The sequence below is a fragment of the Tachypleus tridentatus genome, chromosome 2 (assembly GCF_004210375.1).
Source record: "Tachypleus tridentatus isolate NWPU-2018 chromosome 2, ASM421037v1, whole genome shotgun sequence".
Lineage (NCBI taxonomy): Eukaryota > Metazoa > Arthropoda > Merostomata > Xiphosura > Limulidae > Tachypleus > Tachypleus tridentatus.
This window is the reverse complement of record NC_134826.1, coordinates 94,080,893-94,097,868: the sequence shown is the minus strand read 5'-3', so window position 1 is coordinate 94,097,868 and position 16,976 is coordinate 94,080,893. Positions and strand designations below refer to the sequence as shown.

At 30.5% G+C, this 16,976-nt stretch overlaps 1 protein-coding gene across 8 annotated transcripts in view; it reads right to left on the bottom strand.

Annotated features, from left to right (window-relative positions):
- LOC143244583 (WD repeat and SOCS box-containing protein 1-like) overlaps nt 1-16,691 on the bottom strand; it is a 72,973-nt gene extending 56,282 nt beyond the window's left edge. For 6 of the 8 annotated variants that reach the window (XR_013025213.1, XR_013025214.1, XR_013025215.1 and 3 more), the window contains exons 1-4: nt 16,404-16,691; nt 12,421-12,550; nt 7,056-7,227; nt 3,782-3,835 (exon numbers count right to left, since the gene is read on the bottom strand). Coding sequence is in view for 5 of the 8 variants with exons in the window: in XM_076489541.1 (XP_076345656.1) it covers nt 3,782-3,835; nt 7,056-7,227; nt 12,421-12,457 (263 nt within the window). In the remaining 3 variants the exon portion in view is untranslated. Of the gene's footprint in view, nt 1-1,328; nt 1,364-3,781; nt 3,836-7,055; nt 7,228-12,420; nt 12,551-16,403 lie in introns of all 8 variants that reach the window. The other 2 variants (XM_076489540.1, XM_076489536.1) reach the window with 2 other exon arrangements.
- Nucleotides 16,692-16,976: the final 285 nt, after the last annotated feature.

Here is a 16,976-nt window from a genome sequence, read left to right as displayed (position 1 = left end):
TTGATTCTTTTGTAGTATTCCGAGTTGGATAATACCATATGTTCTATTAGAAAGAATAAAAACAGTAAAAGGTGTACAATTTTTTATATTTGCATAGTGAAGAATATCAAGTGCTAATCGTAAAGAAAGATGTTTGGACAGAACTAGTTTGACAATCACTATACATTTAGAATGCAAAAAATTGGAGGCCTCTGTGAATGTTTGAACTCTTATATGTTTTACAAATTTTTAGAACTTCTAAGAAAAAAAAAATTACAGAATTTACCACAGAACAAGAAATTTGTACAGATATATGTTACCTATCCCAAGCAAACTCTGACATCAGTTATTTCATGTGTATGGTTGTCAAGTTATTATTCCCTTAGTGCTATACATAATAAATGAGGACACTAACATGCAATAATTTTTGTATAAATTTATAATTACTAAAAAAAAAAAAGTCTAATGGTAGTTTGTTGTCACAGAAACTAAACATTTCATACACACACAAACTTTAAAGAATGCAAAATAAATAAGAATGGTTGGTAAAAAAAAAAAAAAAGTGGTTGCAAAACTACTAATTTTAGTATTTTTTGTAACCAAATATACTAAGTACATGTTATAACTGTCAGTAGTTACACCCAAAGTTGCAATCAAAAAATGTTTCCTGAGAGAGAAACTAAAACAGTAACTATGTATTCTCATGATGGCTGGTATGGGTATTAGCACTTTAATTAAAAGAAAGTACAGAACAATGTTTTGACCTTCTTTTGTCATCTTCAGGTTAACACAGAGTGTTTACAACTGACCATTGCTGGGCACATCTTGGGGATGAGAGTGTAAATGGATACAGGATTGTAGGGGACATTGCAATTATATGTTAGGTTATTAATTAGTATAAGGTGTTCCTGTATATTGGTTTAATTTTGGCTTCAGTTGTATAAATAGGGCTTCTTTGATTTTGTGTTTGTTTATATTTGTTTCCCTACTTAGTATCCGAGTGTTTTCTACAATTATGTTGTGTTTATTTGATTTATAGTATTCAAAAACATGTGGTGTTTTTTCATGTTCTTTGAATCTGGTTTCTGTTTTTCTGTTTGTTTCTCCAATAGAGAATTTGTGGTAGCTGTGGGATTGTTTTTTTGTTGGTTTTTTTTTTTATAAAAAATAATTCTTGTCATCATGTAAAACAGTAACTGCAAAACAATTCCAAGATGGAAAATAACACAAGCAGGAGCATCACTAGACACCAAAAATATTCTAGACTTGAGCCTCAAGAAACAAGTACTACTCAAAATAATTAAAACATAATTGCAATACTATAAATAAAGTAGAAACCCCTATAATACCTGGATCTTGTCCATGGGCATAGGTTGAAAGTGAACTAGAGGATAATATACAAAAATATGAGCTTCAATGAGTTCCAAGTCAAATTCACACTTATTTTTACAATTTCTGATGATGCTAATGGCACATAATTCATCATCATAAATCTGTTCAAGAAACTTAACACCTTCCCAATCAATGAAGTGGGCTAAGTTTGTCAAATGTACTGCTATTGCACTTTCATTAATTCATTGTTTTTCTGTTATTGGTTTATGTTCTCTCAAACAAAATTTTAAGTTTCTACATGTCTGTTTAATATAAACTAAGCCACAATTACACAAAAATTATTATTATGAATATCCCATTGTTGTATTTTTTATTAATCTACTGATACCAGTACTTAACACAAGGAAAATACTTTACTTCATAATCTGCACACTTTAAAAAATATTTCCTATTTGTGTTGAACAGACTGAACATATGACAAGTGTGTCCTTTTACTGGAATTATTTTTTACTTTTCACAAAGTATGTTAACACACTGTTAACTAATTATCACTTATTAATGATTCTATCAATAATATTTGTAATGAGGTGTACAAAGGGTTAAAAGATTTGTACAGTGTGATAATAGAGAGTGGTTTTCTGTATACTTTATACCATTTTAAAATTCATTATTGTACTCTTTTATAGTTGTGATATTTTTTAATTTGATTTATACACAAGTAGTATGAACATTTATTTACTAAGAATTATATGTAGTTTACCATTATTAAACATACATCTATGAGGTTTACTGATGAATCTCACTGACAGCATTAAGTGGTGTTCTGCTAATAAGGCATTTGAGTTTGTTTTTGAGGTAGAAGCATGTCTGAGTTTGATGTTGTACAGAGCAAATGAGAGTGGCAATTCAATTTTCAATCTTTCCTATGTTTACTCTTTCCTGCAGCCCAACAGTTAAGACTATCTGGTTTAATTAAGCCAGCACCAATAAGCCCTAGTTGTTTAATCTTGAAGATCATGTAAAATTACTTTATGTTATTAATAAACACAAAACACAAAAAGATTAAGCTATGCAGTGACTGTTATCCCAGCTTATTAAGACAATGCAATGAATTATTTTACAGCAGTTTTGTGTAAAAATGTAATCCTATAGTGTTGAAGATTCTTTCAGTTTTTGGCAAAAAAACTGGCCAGTTAACCGACAGAATTTAGTAATGAGCCTACCAGTTATAAAACCTTGCAGTGCTGAACCTGTTTAAAGAGAATTGATTTTAACCTATTAAATTTCTTATTTATTTGTGTACAAGAGCTGATAAGCCAGTGAACAATTAAAATATGGCAAAACCAAGTCAATACTTATGATACTGGCTTTTGTTAGTCAGTACACATTTCAAAGTTTAATAAAATCTACAAACAGTTTGAAGATATAAGTAGGAAAAGGTATTATGCCTGAGGGTTGTAAAAAACAAACAAATGTTCAATTACATGCAAGATGGTTATGTATGTGAAGAAACAAGCACACATCAAGTATAAAGACTGTCAAAGTACATTGATTATGAAATTTCTTCCCCACCATCAAGGCCAAATAACAATAAAACAAATAATTTATATTATTAATAATCTAAGAAAAGACAAAGCTTACATATAGTAATAGTAGACTTGGAGCTATGTTTGAAATTGTGTTTACACTTCCACTCACAAGCTAGCAAAACCAAATGTTGCACACATGCTCAGATACCACAAGCAAGCACACACTCTTAATAATAGTGGTTTTTGAGTATGGACCACCCTTCTCCTCAGAGTAGCCACAGAAGTATGTAATTGGGAGTAATGGAGCAGCTTGATAGGTATGTTGGGAACTTTGTGAATTTAAAGGAAACCTTTGAAGTCCAAAGCAGATGGTGAGTATGTTATACTAATTTTCATAATACAGAAACTTAAAACTTGTTAAGTGGCATATCTTAGACACAAAGCTTGAACCTTTTATCAACAACCCACCACTAGACCACAACATTCATACATCCCTTGTGAATACAGAAACATAACACAAAGTGCATATGGAAGTATAACTGTTACAGAATGAGAGATTTAATGCACAAATAAGTATTGTTCTTTAAAACATGAACATGTCTTGATACAGGGGGGGTATTTCTATTGTTACAGATAAATTATACAGAATTAATGTAAAAAATAAATATTTAAAGTTTTAGTACTGACTACATCACTAATTTCCATAAATGTAAATTAAATAAAAAACGTAAACTTTACTACTGGTTACAGTTTATGGAATTTCAAGTAGTAATAACCAAAAATACACAAATAGCTCTATTACTGAAGAAACATTAAAAAGGCACATTACTAGGAGGATAGTGAAATAAAAAACCATTATATAAACAAAGAGATAAAAGTAAAACTTTTCTTTTATTCAATCATGCAACATCCAAACAGAAACTATGAGCAAACAAGCTTACCTGGCTCCAGGCTTTGGAAGGACAAGCTGAGCCAGAACCTCCGACAACTGGGGCCTAATTGTTGCATGAATGAACAGAAAATAATTCTTTAACTTGCCTTTTTTTGGGGGTTTCACAGTGAGCACTGTTTCTCTTGTTTATTTGTAATTCATATGGCACTGTATGAACATTTTCAAATGGATAGAATTTTTAATAATCATTAATTTAAATATATATACACACAAAATTTTTTGTAGTACAAACTTAAAAAAACAATTTACAGTTTAGAAGTTTCTTAACAGAAGAAAAAATATTACCATATAAAAACAATATTCAAACTTATTATTTTACATCACATGCTTAACTTAAAAGAACTTAATAACACAATCCTACTAATAAAAATAAATGTACTTGATGTGTTTTTCATTGGTTTTAGTGGTTACAAGTAATTTATTTAAAAAAATAACAAATATTTAGATTGAACCCTTTACTTTCTAATACAATACTTTTCACAGTATTTCCCTAATTTTCTACAAGGGAACTAAATAGATCTTAACGATTTCTTTGTTTCAAGAAGTGGATTAGCTCAGTTATTTAACCATTCTGAAATCTTCTCTTATTAGTATCACCAAATAGTTTGTCTCACTTAAATGTGATGAAAATATAAACACAACTAAAACTCAAATACCACAGATAATGTTGGTGATTTATGGCAGAGTTTACATGTTCAAATTTCTTTGTGACACATAAAAATATTCTTAAGCCTACTTGAAGCTTGTTTATGTATCATTACATTCCCATGACTGATTAGTACAGAAGCTTTTTCTGCAACTGTGAAGGCTAATAGTAACATAGCTTGGTATTCAATTCACTTCCTATTTCTGCACGAATACAAATTTTATTAGTGCAAGAATAGTAAAGCTACCTAAGCTAATAACATAGCTATTTCAACTTCTATAACCTATACATATAAATTTGGACAAAATTTATCATTGAAGGTTATAACAAGAAATTTCTAATTGATTGTGAATAGCTGGGATGATGTGGGGGCAGATTCTTATTTGAAAAAATCTGTTCCTCTTCCATCTGAAGTATTAGGATTTAATCTTTAGAACTCTGAAATTTGAGGGGTGGATGTATTATTTTAAAGACAGAACATTTTTTCACCTATGAGTGGTACATAAATCATGAATGCCCAAAACATATTGGGTATGGCATAACTGTCCCTTCACCTAATTGAGAAGTACACCTACCAGCATAAACCACGATATTTGTGGAGGGAGAAGAAACAAAAACAAATCTGCTCCCAGACCTTTCAACTATCAAGTAAAGTGCAAGCTCAAAAGTAACCAGGAAAAAGTTCAAAATATCAAACTCTCAGTGAATCAACATAAGAAATCAAATAAAAGGCAGTTTATCCCAAAGTGGCCTGCTTTTTGTTTTTGACAGGTCATTTAAAGACTGTTTTGATTACTATTGATTGGAGCAATATTTTGTCAGACAAATTTATTGTGTTAGAGCAAAGCAACATTGGACCATCTGCTGTATCCACCATAGAGAATCAAACCCTGGATGCTAGCACTCCAAGGCCATAAACTCACCACTATCCCACAGGAGGAATGAAAATCCAACAGACTAAAAGAAGCTATAGGAAAAATTAATCTAAATTCTCTTTAAATGTCGAGGTCTGCTCTCAATTGCAGCATAAGAGTGCCCAGCAGGAACACCACAGAACTAAATACATGTTTCCATATCACTAAATTCAAAGTATCTCCAAACTACTAGAAAACAGTAAGCTCATCATCCATTTTGTCAAGATAAAAGTGATAAAATTAGACAATGAAGTGCTTATATACAGTACTAAGAGAAGGATGCATTGACGTAGGTGGAGAGTCTCACGAGACAGATATTGCCCAGAACAACCGAGTGTGGTATAAAAGACTGGAGCAAATTAGAGAAAATCAGACCAAAAGTAGTTAGATGGGCAAAGAAAGAAACCATGGCAGTAAAGTAATAGCTAAAAGTGAAAAAGGGTGTATGTATGTTTTAGAAATCATAATATGCACAATTAAAAATCCTTTTTAAAATGTCTTAATGGACAGATAAATACTTAGAATCACTTACTTCAATATTTTGATATCTTATATAAGTGGATATATATAGTTATCATCTTCCCTATATAAGACTGTTACTATTTGGATGTTTTTAAGAACCATTGCAGTGGTATTACTGGGAGATCCAGATAATAGCATGTGAGGGTGGAGGAAGTGAACTATACTAAAAGCAAAAGGTTGGGTTTAGTATAATGGAACAACATTTTGGTATTATACTCAAACATCATGTTTGTGGCTGAAATGCCAACTTCAAATGACAGTTGTTCTGTCTCCCCCATTGACATATATTCTCTATTATCTTTCTTCCTAAATTTTGTTTTTTATAAATGTAACAAGTCAACCATTTTCACATCTCTGGCTACAGACAGCAAATGGTGGTAAAGATGTGAGACACTGAACTTGAGCACTCATATCTGCTCCCTTATCAACCCATTTTTTCTGAAGCATGCTAAGGCCAATGAAATTCAGGTTACATCAGATAGATGGTGTATCCCCAATGCGATATGGATCTTACTTTTGCTAGTACCCCAAAAATCTGGGACACATTACATAGTGATCCACATCATGATTTGTGTCCTAATGTGGAATGTGTTTTATGGCTATATTTTTATTTATTTTTAATTTTTCACAAAAGTTAATTAACTATATATAACAGTTAAGGTTTTTCAAATTTTATTATATTATATATTATTTTTTGAGCTCCCAAGCAAGATTTACCAAGCCCCTATTGTCAATAGAAACAATATAACAATATCATTATGTTCATTTAAATATGTTCATGCTGTGTATGTGACAGGGTTTGTAAATTAAAATTATTAACAATTTCTGTTTAGAATTTGATCTGAGATTTAGAAAAACTTATTCTTAAATGTTTATGTACCTGTGTTAGACTTATGAAGGTCATAATTCAGAAATTTGCATGTCTCTCCATAAATCTATCAAGTGCTCTTCTATCAACCAAACTAAAGATGAGGAAAAGAAAACTATTTGTCCAACTGGCAAAGTATAGCAGTAAAACTTGTCTTAGGTGTTCATCATTATGAATTTCATATCCCTGTATTATAAAAAAACCCTGCTTTCAGGTCCCTTTATAAAGGAATTAAAACATTTCATGTATGTCTTGAGAAAGAAATAGAGTGGCATGACAAGAACTGATATAAATGATTGAAAGTATGTCTTACAAAGTAGATTTGCATCTGTTCCAAGGTACAAGCGTGACTAGACGATTTCCACAAGACCAAGCAAAATACGACTCATCAGGTGCAAAAGCACATTTCCATGTTTCCCAACCACTAGGGTTGTAATTCTCATTCAATTCAGAAGGCTTCAGTTGAGCTAATAACTTGGCTGTTGCTGCAAAACAGAAAACAGTTAACAAAAATAATGAGGTAAATTTTTGAAAATTTTGAAGTAAAGGTAACACAATTACACAGTGAAATCAACTGTATGAGTGGAAACATCATAATTTACAAATTGATAAAAAATTATTGGTTGAAACAAGCAAGTAGAATTCTAATAGTTTCAAAAACAAGTATTATGAGCTCCAGCATTTTACGTCACTAAATATTTTTCTGGAAATCTAAGTTGTTACAACATTAACATTACTGCCAACTCTCCTAGATTTTACAGGAGTCCCTCTCATTTTGTATCTGTGTTAATTAAGATCTCACAGATGTGACTAATATTTTCCCAAAAGTTAAAAGTATAACCCTTAAAAATAAAAGTTTATTTCAGCAATTTTAAGCCATATATATTGGTCAATGTGCAGCATCTACTTTTGCCTGTCAGAAAGACAAGTCAATATTATGTTATTTATTTGTATGGAAAAATTGCCTTTAATCGGCCTGAAACCTATAAGCATTCCAACAAATTCTGGAGATGAGCAGTTGTAAAAATTCAAGGATAGAAGTTTATTCAAATCTATTTAAACAAAGTTTAGATCAAAAGAAGTTTAGAATAAATGTATTCATTTTTAACATACTTTTGAAACTAAAGTAAGCAGAATGTTTAGTTTGTTTCATGTATAAAATGGTACTTCCCACTGAGATAAAATTTTCAAATATTATATACCCCCAAGGTGTAATTTGATGCCCAAACCATCCAAGCAACCTGCTCCATCAGAGGATTTCCCTAAAAATACCCTTTCCAGGTTGGCAGCTCTACATTAACTTGAAGCTAAAGCATAAAGTAATAGTTTCTAGTGCATGTTTAAAAGTGCTTTATACAACATCAATCTGTGTTTAACACACTAAGCCATGCAGCTAACTATTCAATATTTACATGTGTTCACAAGTGAACAAAAACCTAATATCTTAAAACAATTCATGAAAATAATTTTTTCACATGTGCTGCACATAAGTATTTAAGCAACCAAAAAGTGAGAAATTTATTTTACTCACAAATCACATACCATTATACACACACACACACATCATTCACTACTGGTCACTTCTACATGTTACATCATGTTGAGTGATTTTATGCTTTTGCTTGCCATTACTTCACTATAATTTTTTTTTTTTTAATTTTGTAAAGTTACTAATTTTCTAGTACATGAGATTAATTGGAGTAGTGATGGTTTATTTAATTTTGTTTGTGACATGATTTATATAATTAGGGGCCCTGTAACTAAAAAATAACATACACAGGCAAATCAGTAATTCCATGTTTAACAGACAGCAGATATAGTGTTTGTATATTTCTAGTTAGCACAAAGGAGAGGGAGCACAGATACAGTGAATAGTTTAAGAATGTCTAAGGTATTCCTATCACATGCCTAACAAGATTATTAAATTTGTTTTATAATAAAGTCAAAGCTTAACAGAACCAGAATTGTTACATGTGGGAAACTTAATTTCCACATTCTATCAAAGAATTTTCACATTCATTTCTAGCAATTGTTATTTTAGTCATGAGACTTTTTATTTAAATAGCAAAACATTTTATAATACATAAAAGATCATTTCATATTTTAAAAAAAATACAAGAAAAGTAATATCTTTCTGTGGTTATGAATGGAAAACAATTCTGTAGTTAAAAGGTCTTACGTCAAGATGTAACAATTAACCAAGCTGTAAAAACTACTATCAAAAACTTGTCCAAAAAATAAACAGAATGCTTGTTGAAATACTTTTGTATCCATTACTTCTATTACCATAACACAAATACAAAGAAAACTGGAAGCAGTAAACTAACATTAGTAGCTATGATCTGATTATACAACCGAAGTCTAATACCATACATAAATATCCTATTTCAATTTTATGGTGCAACATAAAACATTTAGGTCAAACCAATATGTACAAAGAAATGTCATACTCTTACTTGTAAAAAAAAAAAAAAAAAAAAAACTGATATTTTTCTACATTTCTCTAAACAAGATCAACTCAAATCTATTAACATCCTTTACATACACATGAATACATACAAATGACAGCATCTTTTGCTACAAAGACTTAACCTCTTTTTATGATACATGTATAAGAAGTTAAAAGTAACATATCAGTCTCATGGTTTGTGTCAGCCTAAACTAAAGTTTATACTTTACAAATAAATAATGCATATAATATTACTTTAAATGTGAAACATTAAAAACTTTAATAAAGAAAAGTACACTAACAGTGGAAAGTAACCATATACATTTTGTAATACTATTTGTAAAAACGGCTTGTTTGGGTTGAGAATTTTTTTACGTAGAGGAGTGAACAACGTTTCAACCTTCTTATGTTGATGATTTTTGAGAAAATTCTTTGTTTAGAAGATCTAGCCAGGAGACTTGTGATACTTTCCACAGAAAACAAAAACAAGAAAACAACCAACTGAAAGAAGACAACTTAGACAATTTTATTGACATCCAACAGCCAAACTTCCCAGGTAAAATTAAAAATCTATATTTTCCAGAAACACCTAAAAACAACATCTTAAACGATTTTTTCAAAGAATTTTTTCACAAAACCATCAACATAATTTCACAAAACAGAAAGTTAAAAAATAATCTTACAAAAAAGACATTAATTTCATTAAAAACCTAAAACAAGACAAAAACATTAAAATTCTAAAAGCAGATAAAGGAAACCCTATAGTCATAATGAATACGAATGAATACATCCAAAAAATGAAGAATATCCTGTAAGACACTAACAAATTTAAGCCAATACACACAAATCTAACAAAGACACACCAAATGCAACTAAACAAAATACTACTAAAAATGAAAAAAGCCAACACAATTTCACAAACACTTTATACCTACCTACGCAAAACCGACTCACGCACACCACAAATATACGGCATCCCCAAACCTCATAAACCAGATTGTCCATTACGACCAATAATTTCCACATATGAATCGTTTAATTACAATCTTGGTAAATACATAGCATGGGCATTTTCAAAATATGCAACATCAGCCAGCTCATTCATCAAACACTTTTAATTTCAAGTCTAATCTTAATCAACTTAATCAAATCATAAAGCCTTAATGGCCAGTTTCGATGTTATATCCCTCTTTACAGAAGTTCCAACCACTGAAGCCTGCAAGATAGATTTACAACTCTATATCCGAGACCCTAACCCAACTATAGACATTCCCAGCAACCAATTAGCAACCCTCATAGAATTCACCAAGATGAAGACAAACTTCATGTTCAACAACCACAACTATATACAAACAAATGGCCTAAGCATGGGCAACCCAGTATCAGCAGTTGTAGCCAATATTTTTATGACAAGTTGAAACAAGCAATTAACACAGCATTACATCCACCACTGCGCTGGTACAGATATGTAGACGACACAATTGCAGGATTCACATCTATAGAGCACACACTTAATTTTTACAATTACATTAACTCTATACATCCCAACATCAACTTCACATGTGAACAAGAAGGAAGCAATCAAATATCATTTCTTAACCTCAAAATTACAAGAACTGATACACAATTTAAAACAGAAATACACCGAAAAATCCCCCATACTGGACTATACATTCCTTGGGACGCAGCACATGAAACAAAACAAAAACTCAACATACTATGAAACCAAATAAACACAGCCATAAAACTATGCTCACCAGATAAAATTAACGATGAATTAGACACCATAAAACAATACTTCATTAACATCAATAAGTTTCCTCCACAAACCGTAGAAAACATTATACGCACACACCTAGACAGAAAGCAAAATCAACCAACAAAAGTAAATATATCTCACGAATCAAAAACTCATGAAACCATATACTTCTGCATACCATATATTCCCAACATCGCAGAAAAATAACCAACATCTGGCAAAAACTAGTAACAAAATATGACATTCCAGTTAATACCAAATTTATTCAAAAACCAGGCACAAAACTGAGGTCTATACTATGTAAAAACTACACTGACAAACACCACACCAACATTATTTATAAAATACAATGTGATAACTGCCACGACTTCTATATTGGAGAAACAAGTAGAAAAATGGAAACCAGATTCAAAGAACATAAGAAGTCACCTTCCACGTTCCCGAACACTGCAAGTCAAATAAACACAACATGACCATAGAAAACACTCAAATACTAAATAAAGAAACAAATAAACAAACAAATGCAAAATTAAAGAAGCCTTACTTATACAACAGTTTAAGCCCAAAATAAACCAATACAAAGGAACACCTTTATATCTATATTAAAAAAATAAAATAATAAATAATAATAATAATAATAAAATAATAATATAAAATTATATATTCAAACATCTAAGCCCGCCTTCTACATTCCGACACTCAGTTACACAACCCTTTTCAAACATGTGGTCAGCTTCCAGTCAGTTACCTCTCTCTCTCTCTCTTTGTGAACCTGACGATGACCAAAGAAGGTTGAAACGTTGTTCACTCCTCTACGTAAAAAAAAATTTTCTCAACCCAAACGAGCCATTTTTACAAATATATTTCTCTACAAGTGGGTTTTCTCGACATCACTGATTATTTTGTAATACTAATTTACATGGTACAGTAACTGTGTAAACATATATGTATGTGTATTTAAAAATATGTTATTGTAAAATAGTACAATTACAAAGAAGAATCCTGTTTGCTACTGAATTTAATATATATTTTTCTTGTCCCTGTTGCATTATAAAATGTAGAAACTAAATAAAGGTTCTCTTGGATTAAATATCCATAAAGAGTATTCCTAATATGTAATATATGTATTAAGAAAGGAAAAACTGATTGTAATACAATATTCTGATCAACTTACATCTTACAGTTATGCATCAAAACTTGTACAAATATGTAACTAACCAACAAGGTTGTGAATTTGTATGAAGTAGCTTTACAAAATATCCTGTAGCAAAATATTATCTAGTGTATAATGTGCAAGCAAGAATCTTTATAATGACTCTGTAAACAAACACTTAAAAGCATGTATATGGTATGATCTACTCAAAGGTTTTAAAGACTAACACATACGATTTACAGCTGTGAAAACACAATGAAGCGCACTGCACACAAATAAGAGTAGTAGAAAGCTCAAAAACAGATCAAAATACTTACGTATTTCATCTCTTGTTTTGTTCTTAAAACTAGCCATTAAATGGATAAGAAAACCCAGAATAAAGAGTGTCTTTTATTTCGTTCCCAGCAATAACCTCAACTATAAGATATTTCTGTCTTTACTAAGGATCTGTAATAATATAAGTGGAAATTAATCAAATTAAAGTTATAATACAAGTAAATAAAATGGTAAAAGTATCTTAGTATGAATTGTCAAGTCAACTCATATTTATAAAATAACTTACCTTAAAAATACAGACACATGTTCATTTCAAGCTTTTTGAATGCAGCCGTAATCCTTCATGTCCAGTTATATTTATCTTTATGTTGGTTATTTACTTAAAATTAGTTTGTCAACAGTTTACATTCAAGATGTTAAGTTATTTTGATGCAATTTCATAATATACATTGTACACTAGCTACAGCATAAACATTAAAACTGAAAACAAACATCATTAAAATGAAATTTATCAGAAAAAAAAAAAAGTCTTCCTGAGTGTGGTTACAAAAACATACTCAGTCCAGCAAAGTAACTATTCACATATAGAAGCAATTAACCTAATATCTTTATGTAGCTTGTTGCAAAACATATATGCAAGTGTTACCAAGTTAAAAGGAATATCAAATATCATTCCATAAGTTCACAAGGTTTACAGAGTAACAGTTCTGCCAAAGTGAGTGTGTTGATATGTACCATCAAATTTAAACATATTACTCTAAATTAATAAATAGTTAAGTTAGCTTTAAACTCTTATCAAGCTGCATCTAATTTTTCTATGATTTAGTGAAAACATACTCAAACCTTGAAGCTTTCTTTGAAGTCCAAAATTTTTAAATCATTAGTATATTTCTATTAACACCCTCAGCAATGTAATGTATGCAGATTAAATTATTGGCAAGTTGACAAATTTAGTAGAAAGTAGAAGCTAATATTTTTGAATTATAATTTGGATCACACAATTAATAAAGGTTCAAACCAACTCAACAGTGTGACTGAACAGATGATTTTGGAACTGTGTAACATAACTCACTCACACTGTTCAAGCAGTGCTCTGGTGCTAGTAGTAAAGCTGATCAAATTAAAGAGTGCATTTACATACACATCGATTACAAGTCAAAAGACAATTATTCCTATAAAAATAACTAGTCAGATCTCACTTGTAACAGCGTATACAGTTTTGGTCTCCTTATCCATGAAAGGGCACTTACTGATTAGAAAGGGTTCAGAAGAGGGATACTAGAATGATTCTGGGCATTGAAGGGTCATCTTGTATGGATACAAGAAGTTCTTTAAAGAGATGATATTATTAAAGTTTACAAGATTATTTAGGGAATCAACAGGATTAAGACCTCTGATTCTTTATGCCATATTATGAAGACAATAATAGATGAGAGAACACAAGCTAAATTTTAGAAAAAGACATATTGGGATTCAGTTAGGAATGCCTTTACCTTTCAAACAGGATAGTTAGCTTACAGATTGGAATTAGGTGCTGTCAGCAGCAGTGCAAGTTGGCACTTTAAAAGCATTTAAGAAAGGAATCAATGATTTTATGAAAAGTGAAAGATAGTTTTATATTTTTATTTTTTTTCAAATGTGGGTTTACAAATAACTAGAAAGTCCCTTATTGTCCATATGATTTTTGTTGGATAGGTATATGATTGTGAAGTGCTATATTAAACTTAATTTGGATTGACAGGTATGGTAAGTGATTGTTGCCTGTTATATTATCTTTAAGATTATTCAATCTTTACACCTTGTCTGAAATATTCTTTTTGCAAAATGAGGGACCAAAACAAGGTGACACCAGTCTTATTCTTGGTAGTCCCATTTTGTTATTATTTAGTCTTAAATTAAAGATTGTTTCAAATAAATTAAAAAACCCTCAATTCATTTCAATACTGCCAAAAGATTAAAAAATTAGGATGTTTTTAATAATTATAATCAACTTGTTAATATCAATGTTCAAAAAAGTGTATCACTCTCCTCTTCTTGGTATTGAAGCTTATGTTCAATGTTTTGAGGTAGTATCTAAATAGTTTAAGAAAGTACTTAATGATTTCATTGGGAATTTTAAACTTAATCTGCAGCAAGATAAACCTAATGATATTCAGAAAATAATTCTGATTTTCAGAATACTTGAGGTACACAGGTATACTTTCTATATACACATGGAAACATAAAATCATAAGTCCAGTTTATTTAATACTAATACTAGAAAAAGTACTTACAATTAGTAGCAAGAACTTGAACCTTTGGTAACTTTACATATCTGAAGTTACTGATTTTACTAATTTTTTAGTTGGAAAATATTATAGTGATATGACAAGATATTCCAATGCTAATGTTATTTAATAACTATTTTAAACTTCATTATTAACTAGGAAACTGAAGCTTATTCCTTGTTCTTCATTTCTTATTCATGACCACTAATTCTGTACCTATACTAAAATCTGTACATTTCTATTATACACATGTTCCTATTTCTGCTTTATTAATGTTAACTACTTGCTTAAAATTCCCTACACACACACAAAAATGAAAATAAAATTGGAACAATAAACCTCTGCCAAGGGGAGAAATTGTTCAACATTTTGCCTGTGTTCTCTTTAAATAAACTTTACACAGAGTCACTAAGTACCCAACAAAATAGGGGAAAACAATACAGTTTCTCTAGGGGCATACCCCACCTTGACTCCCTCCACAGTAAATTATAAGGGAAGTAATTTAATGGGGGGAACAAGCAAAGATTAACTTTTAAAATAGGATGAGACAGTATGGAGGAATCTAAAATTTCATGTACTTTCAGGGTTTTAGGATGGATGTATACTATGCTGGCTCCACATATAATTATTGTTGAAGCCATTTACAGGGGAAAATAACAGTGAATTAATATTTACAATGGAATAGAGCAGTTTGAAAGAGCTCAAAATCTTACCATTTACATTATTTATACAGTTTTGGAGTGCCTGTAATTGATTACAGGATAAGGTGAATGGGGTCACACCTTGATAACACAACAAAATTATAGTAGTTACTTAAAGTAGGAAACAATCAAAGAACTTGTATCTAAAACTGATGAAGCAATCTAGATGAATCTCAAAATTTGCCTATGTGCAAAGTTCTAGGGTACCTGGTTTTAAGTGACAAAGAGGGTCTAACTAACCCTTACCTCTCTATATCATTTTAGAAAGATAACATTTGTAGCTGGTAACAAGCAAAGAATCAGTTTTAAAAAGGAAGTGACATAGTATGGAGAAGTTTGAAATCTAATGTCATTATGCTATAGTAAATGCAGGAGCTTTGAAGGTCTTGTTACTAACAGGGTTCTCCAAAATATATTATTTTTAACTTCAGTTGAATTATGAGTAGATAATTAAAACTGAAATGACAGAGAAAGAATAACAGGTATAGTGGGGAAAAATGGATATTCTAATATAGTTAATCAACATATAAAAATATTGAATATGAATACATAAATTTCAGCTTACTTTATTAATTGTATTCCAATCAAACTCAAAAACCAATTACAGTAGTTACAGCTCCTTTCTAAGAATTATGTTTTATATAATTATTTGCTTGTCTACTTGTTTAATTTCATGTAAAGACTGTTTCCTTCAGTATTAACTCGTGAGATCGGAACGGTACCAAAATGTTATGTAGAATAACGTAAATACCTAACTCTTTTATTAAAGCGTAAAACATTGATATTAAATGATATTGATAACGAACTTTATCTTCGAAATAACTCGATAAAGTTCAACTAATAATAATAATAATAATAGTAATAAATTTTATCGAAATAAAACAAAATTGATATACTAACTAAAGTGTCAATACAGCAAAGTGTGTAATTTAATTATAAAGAAGCAGCTTACTGATCAAATTAATAAATACTGCGTACTGAAATTGTAATTATAAGTTACAGTACGTTCTTCTTAATATAATTTAAAAATAAGTTGTAAATCAAAAATACTCTTACTCTTTGGCTTTGATAAAACATTTAGATATATAGTCGCGCATAAACAATACTGCCTCTAAGTATAAAGTTCTCTCTTTTCCTTGTTTTCGTTTTCACCATCTGTCAATGTTTCTACCAACGACCGAAACACCAATACCATAATAAAGTTTAACATACACGTTCTATCGCTTATCAATTCTTCTGAAGGTATCGGCAATGTGTGCGTAGAAGGGTGTGTTACATAATTCGCAATGCTTATTCGCTAGACAAATAAACGTCATATTCGCCATTGAAGCCAAACCCTGTTTCTACTGCCCTCTGGAGAATGTCTTTTCATAATTAGGGTATGGAGTGATTTAAGTCCACTCAAAAGTAGCTTTATTCAATTCATTAGCTTTTTTGTTTATACTTAAAAAATAGCGCCAAACTAAATACATGTTCCACAGGATTAGGCCTTATAAGGTTTAAGTTTCTTTACAGTCGTTTTCATTATTATTATTATTTGTTCGTTCCAAAAATTTCAGCCGTAGTTACATGAAAGGCAAGCAGGACATATCTGTTTCTAATTTTAGACTGACAGAATACAAGATATCA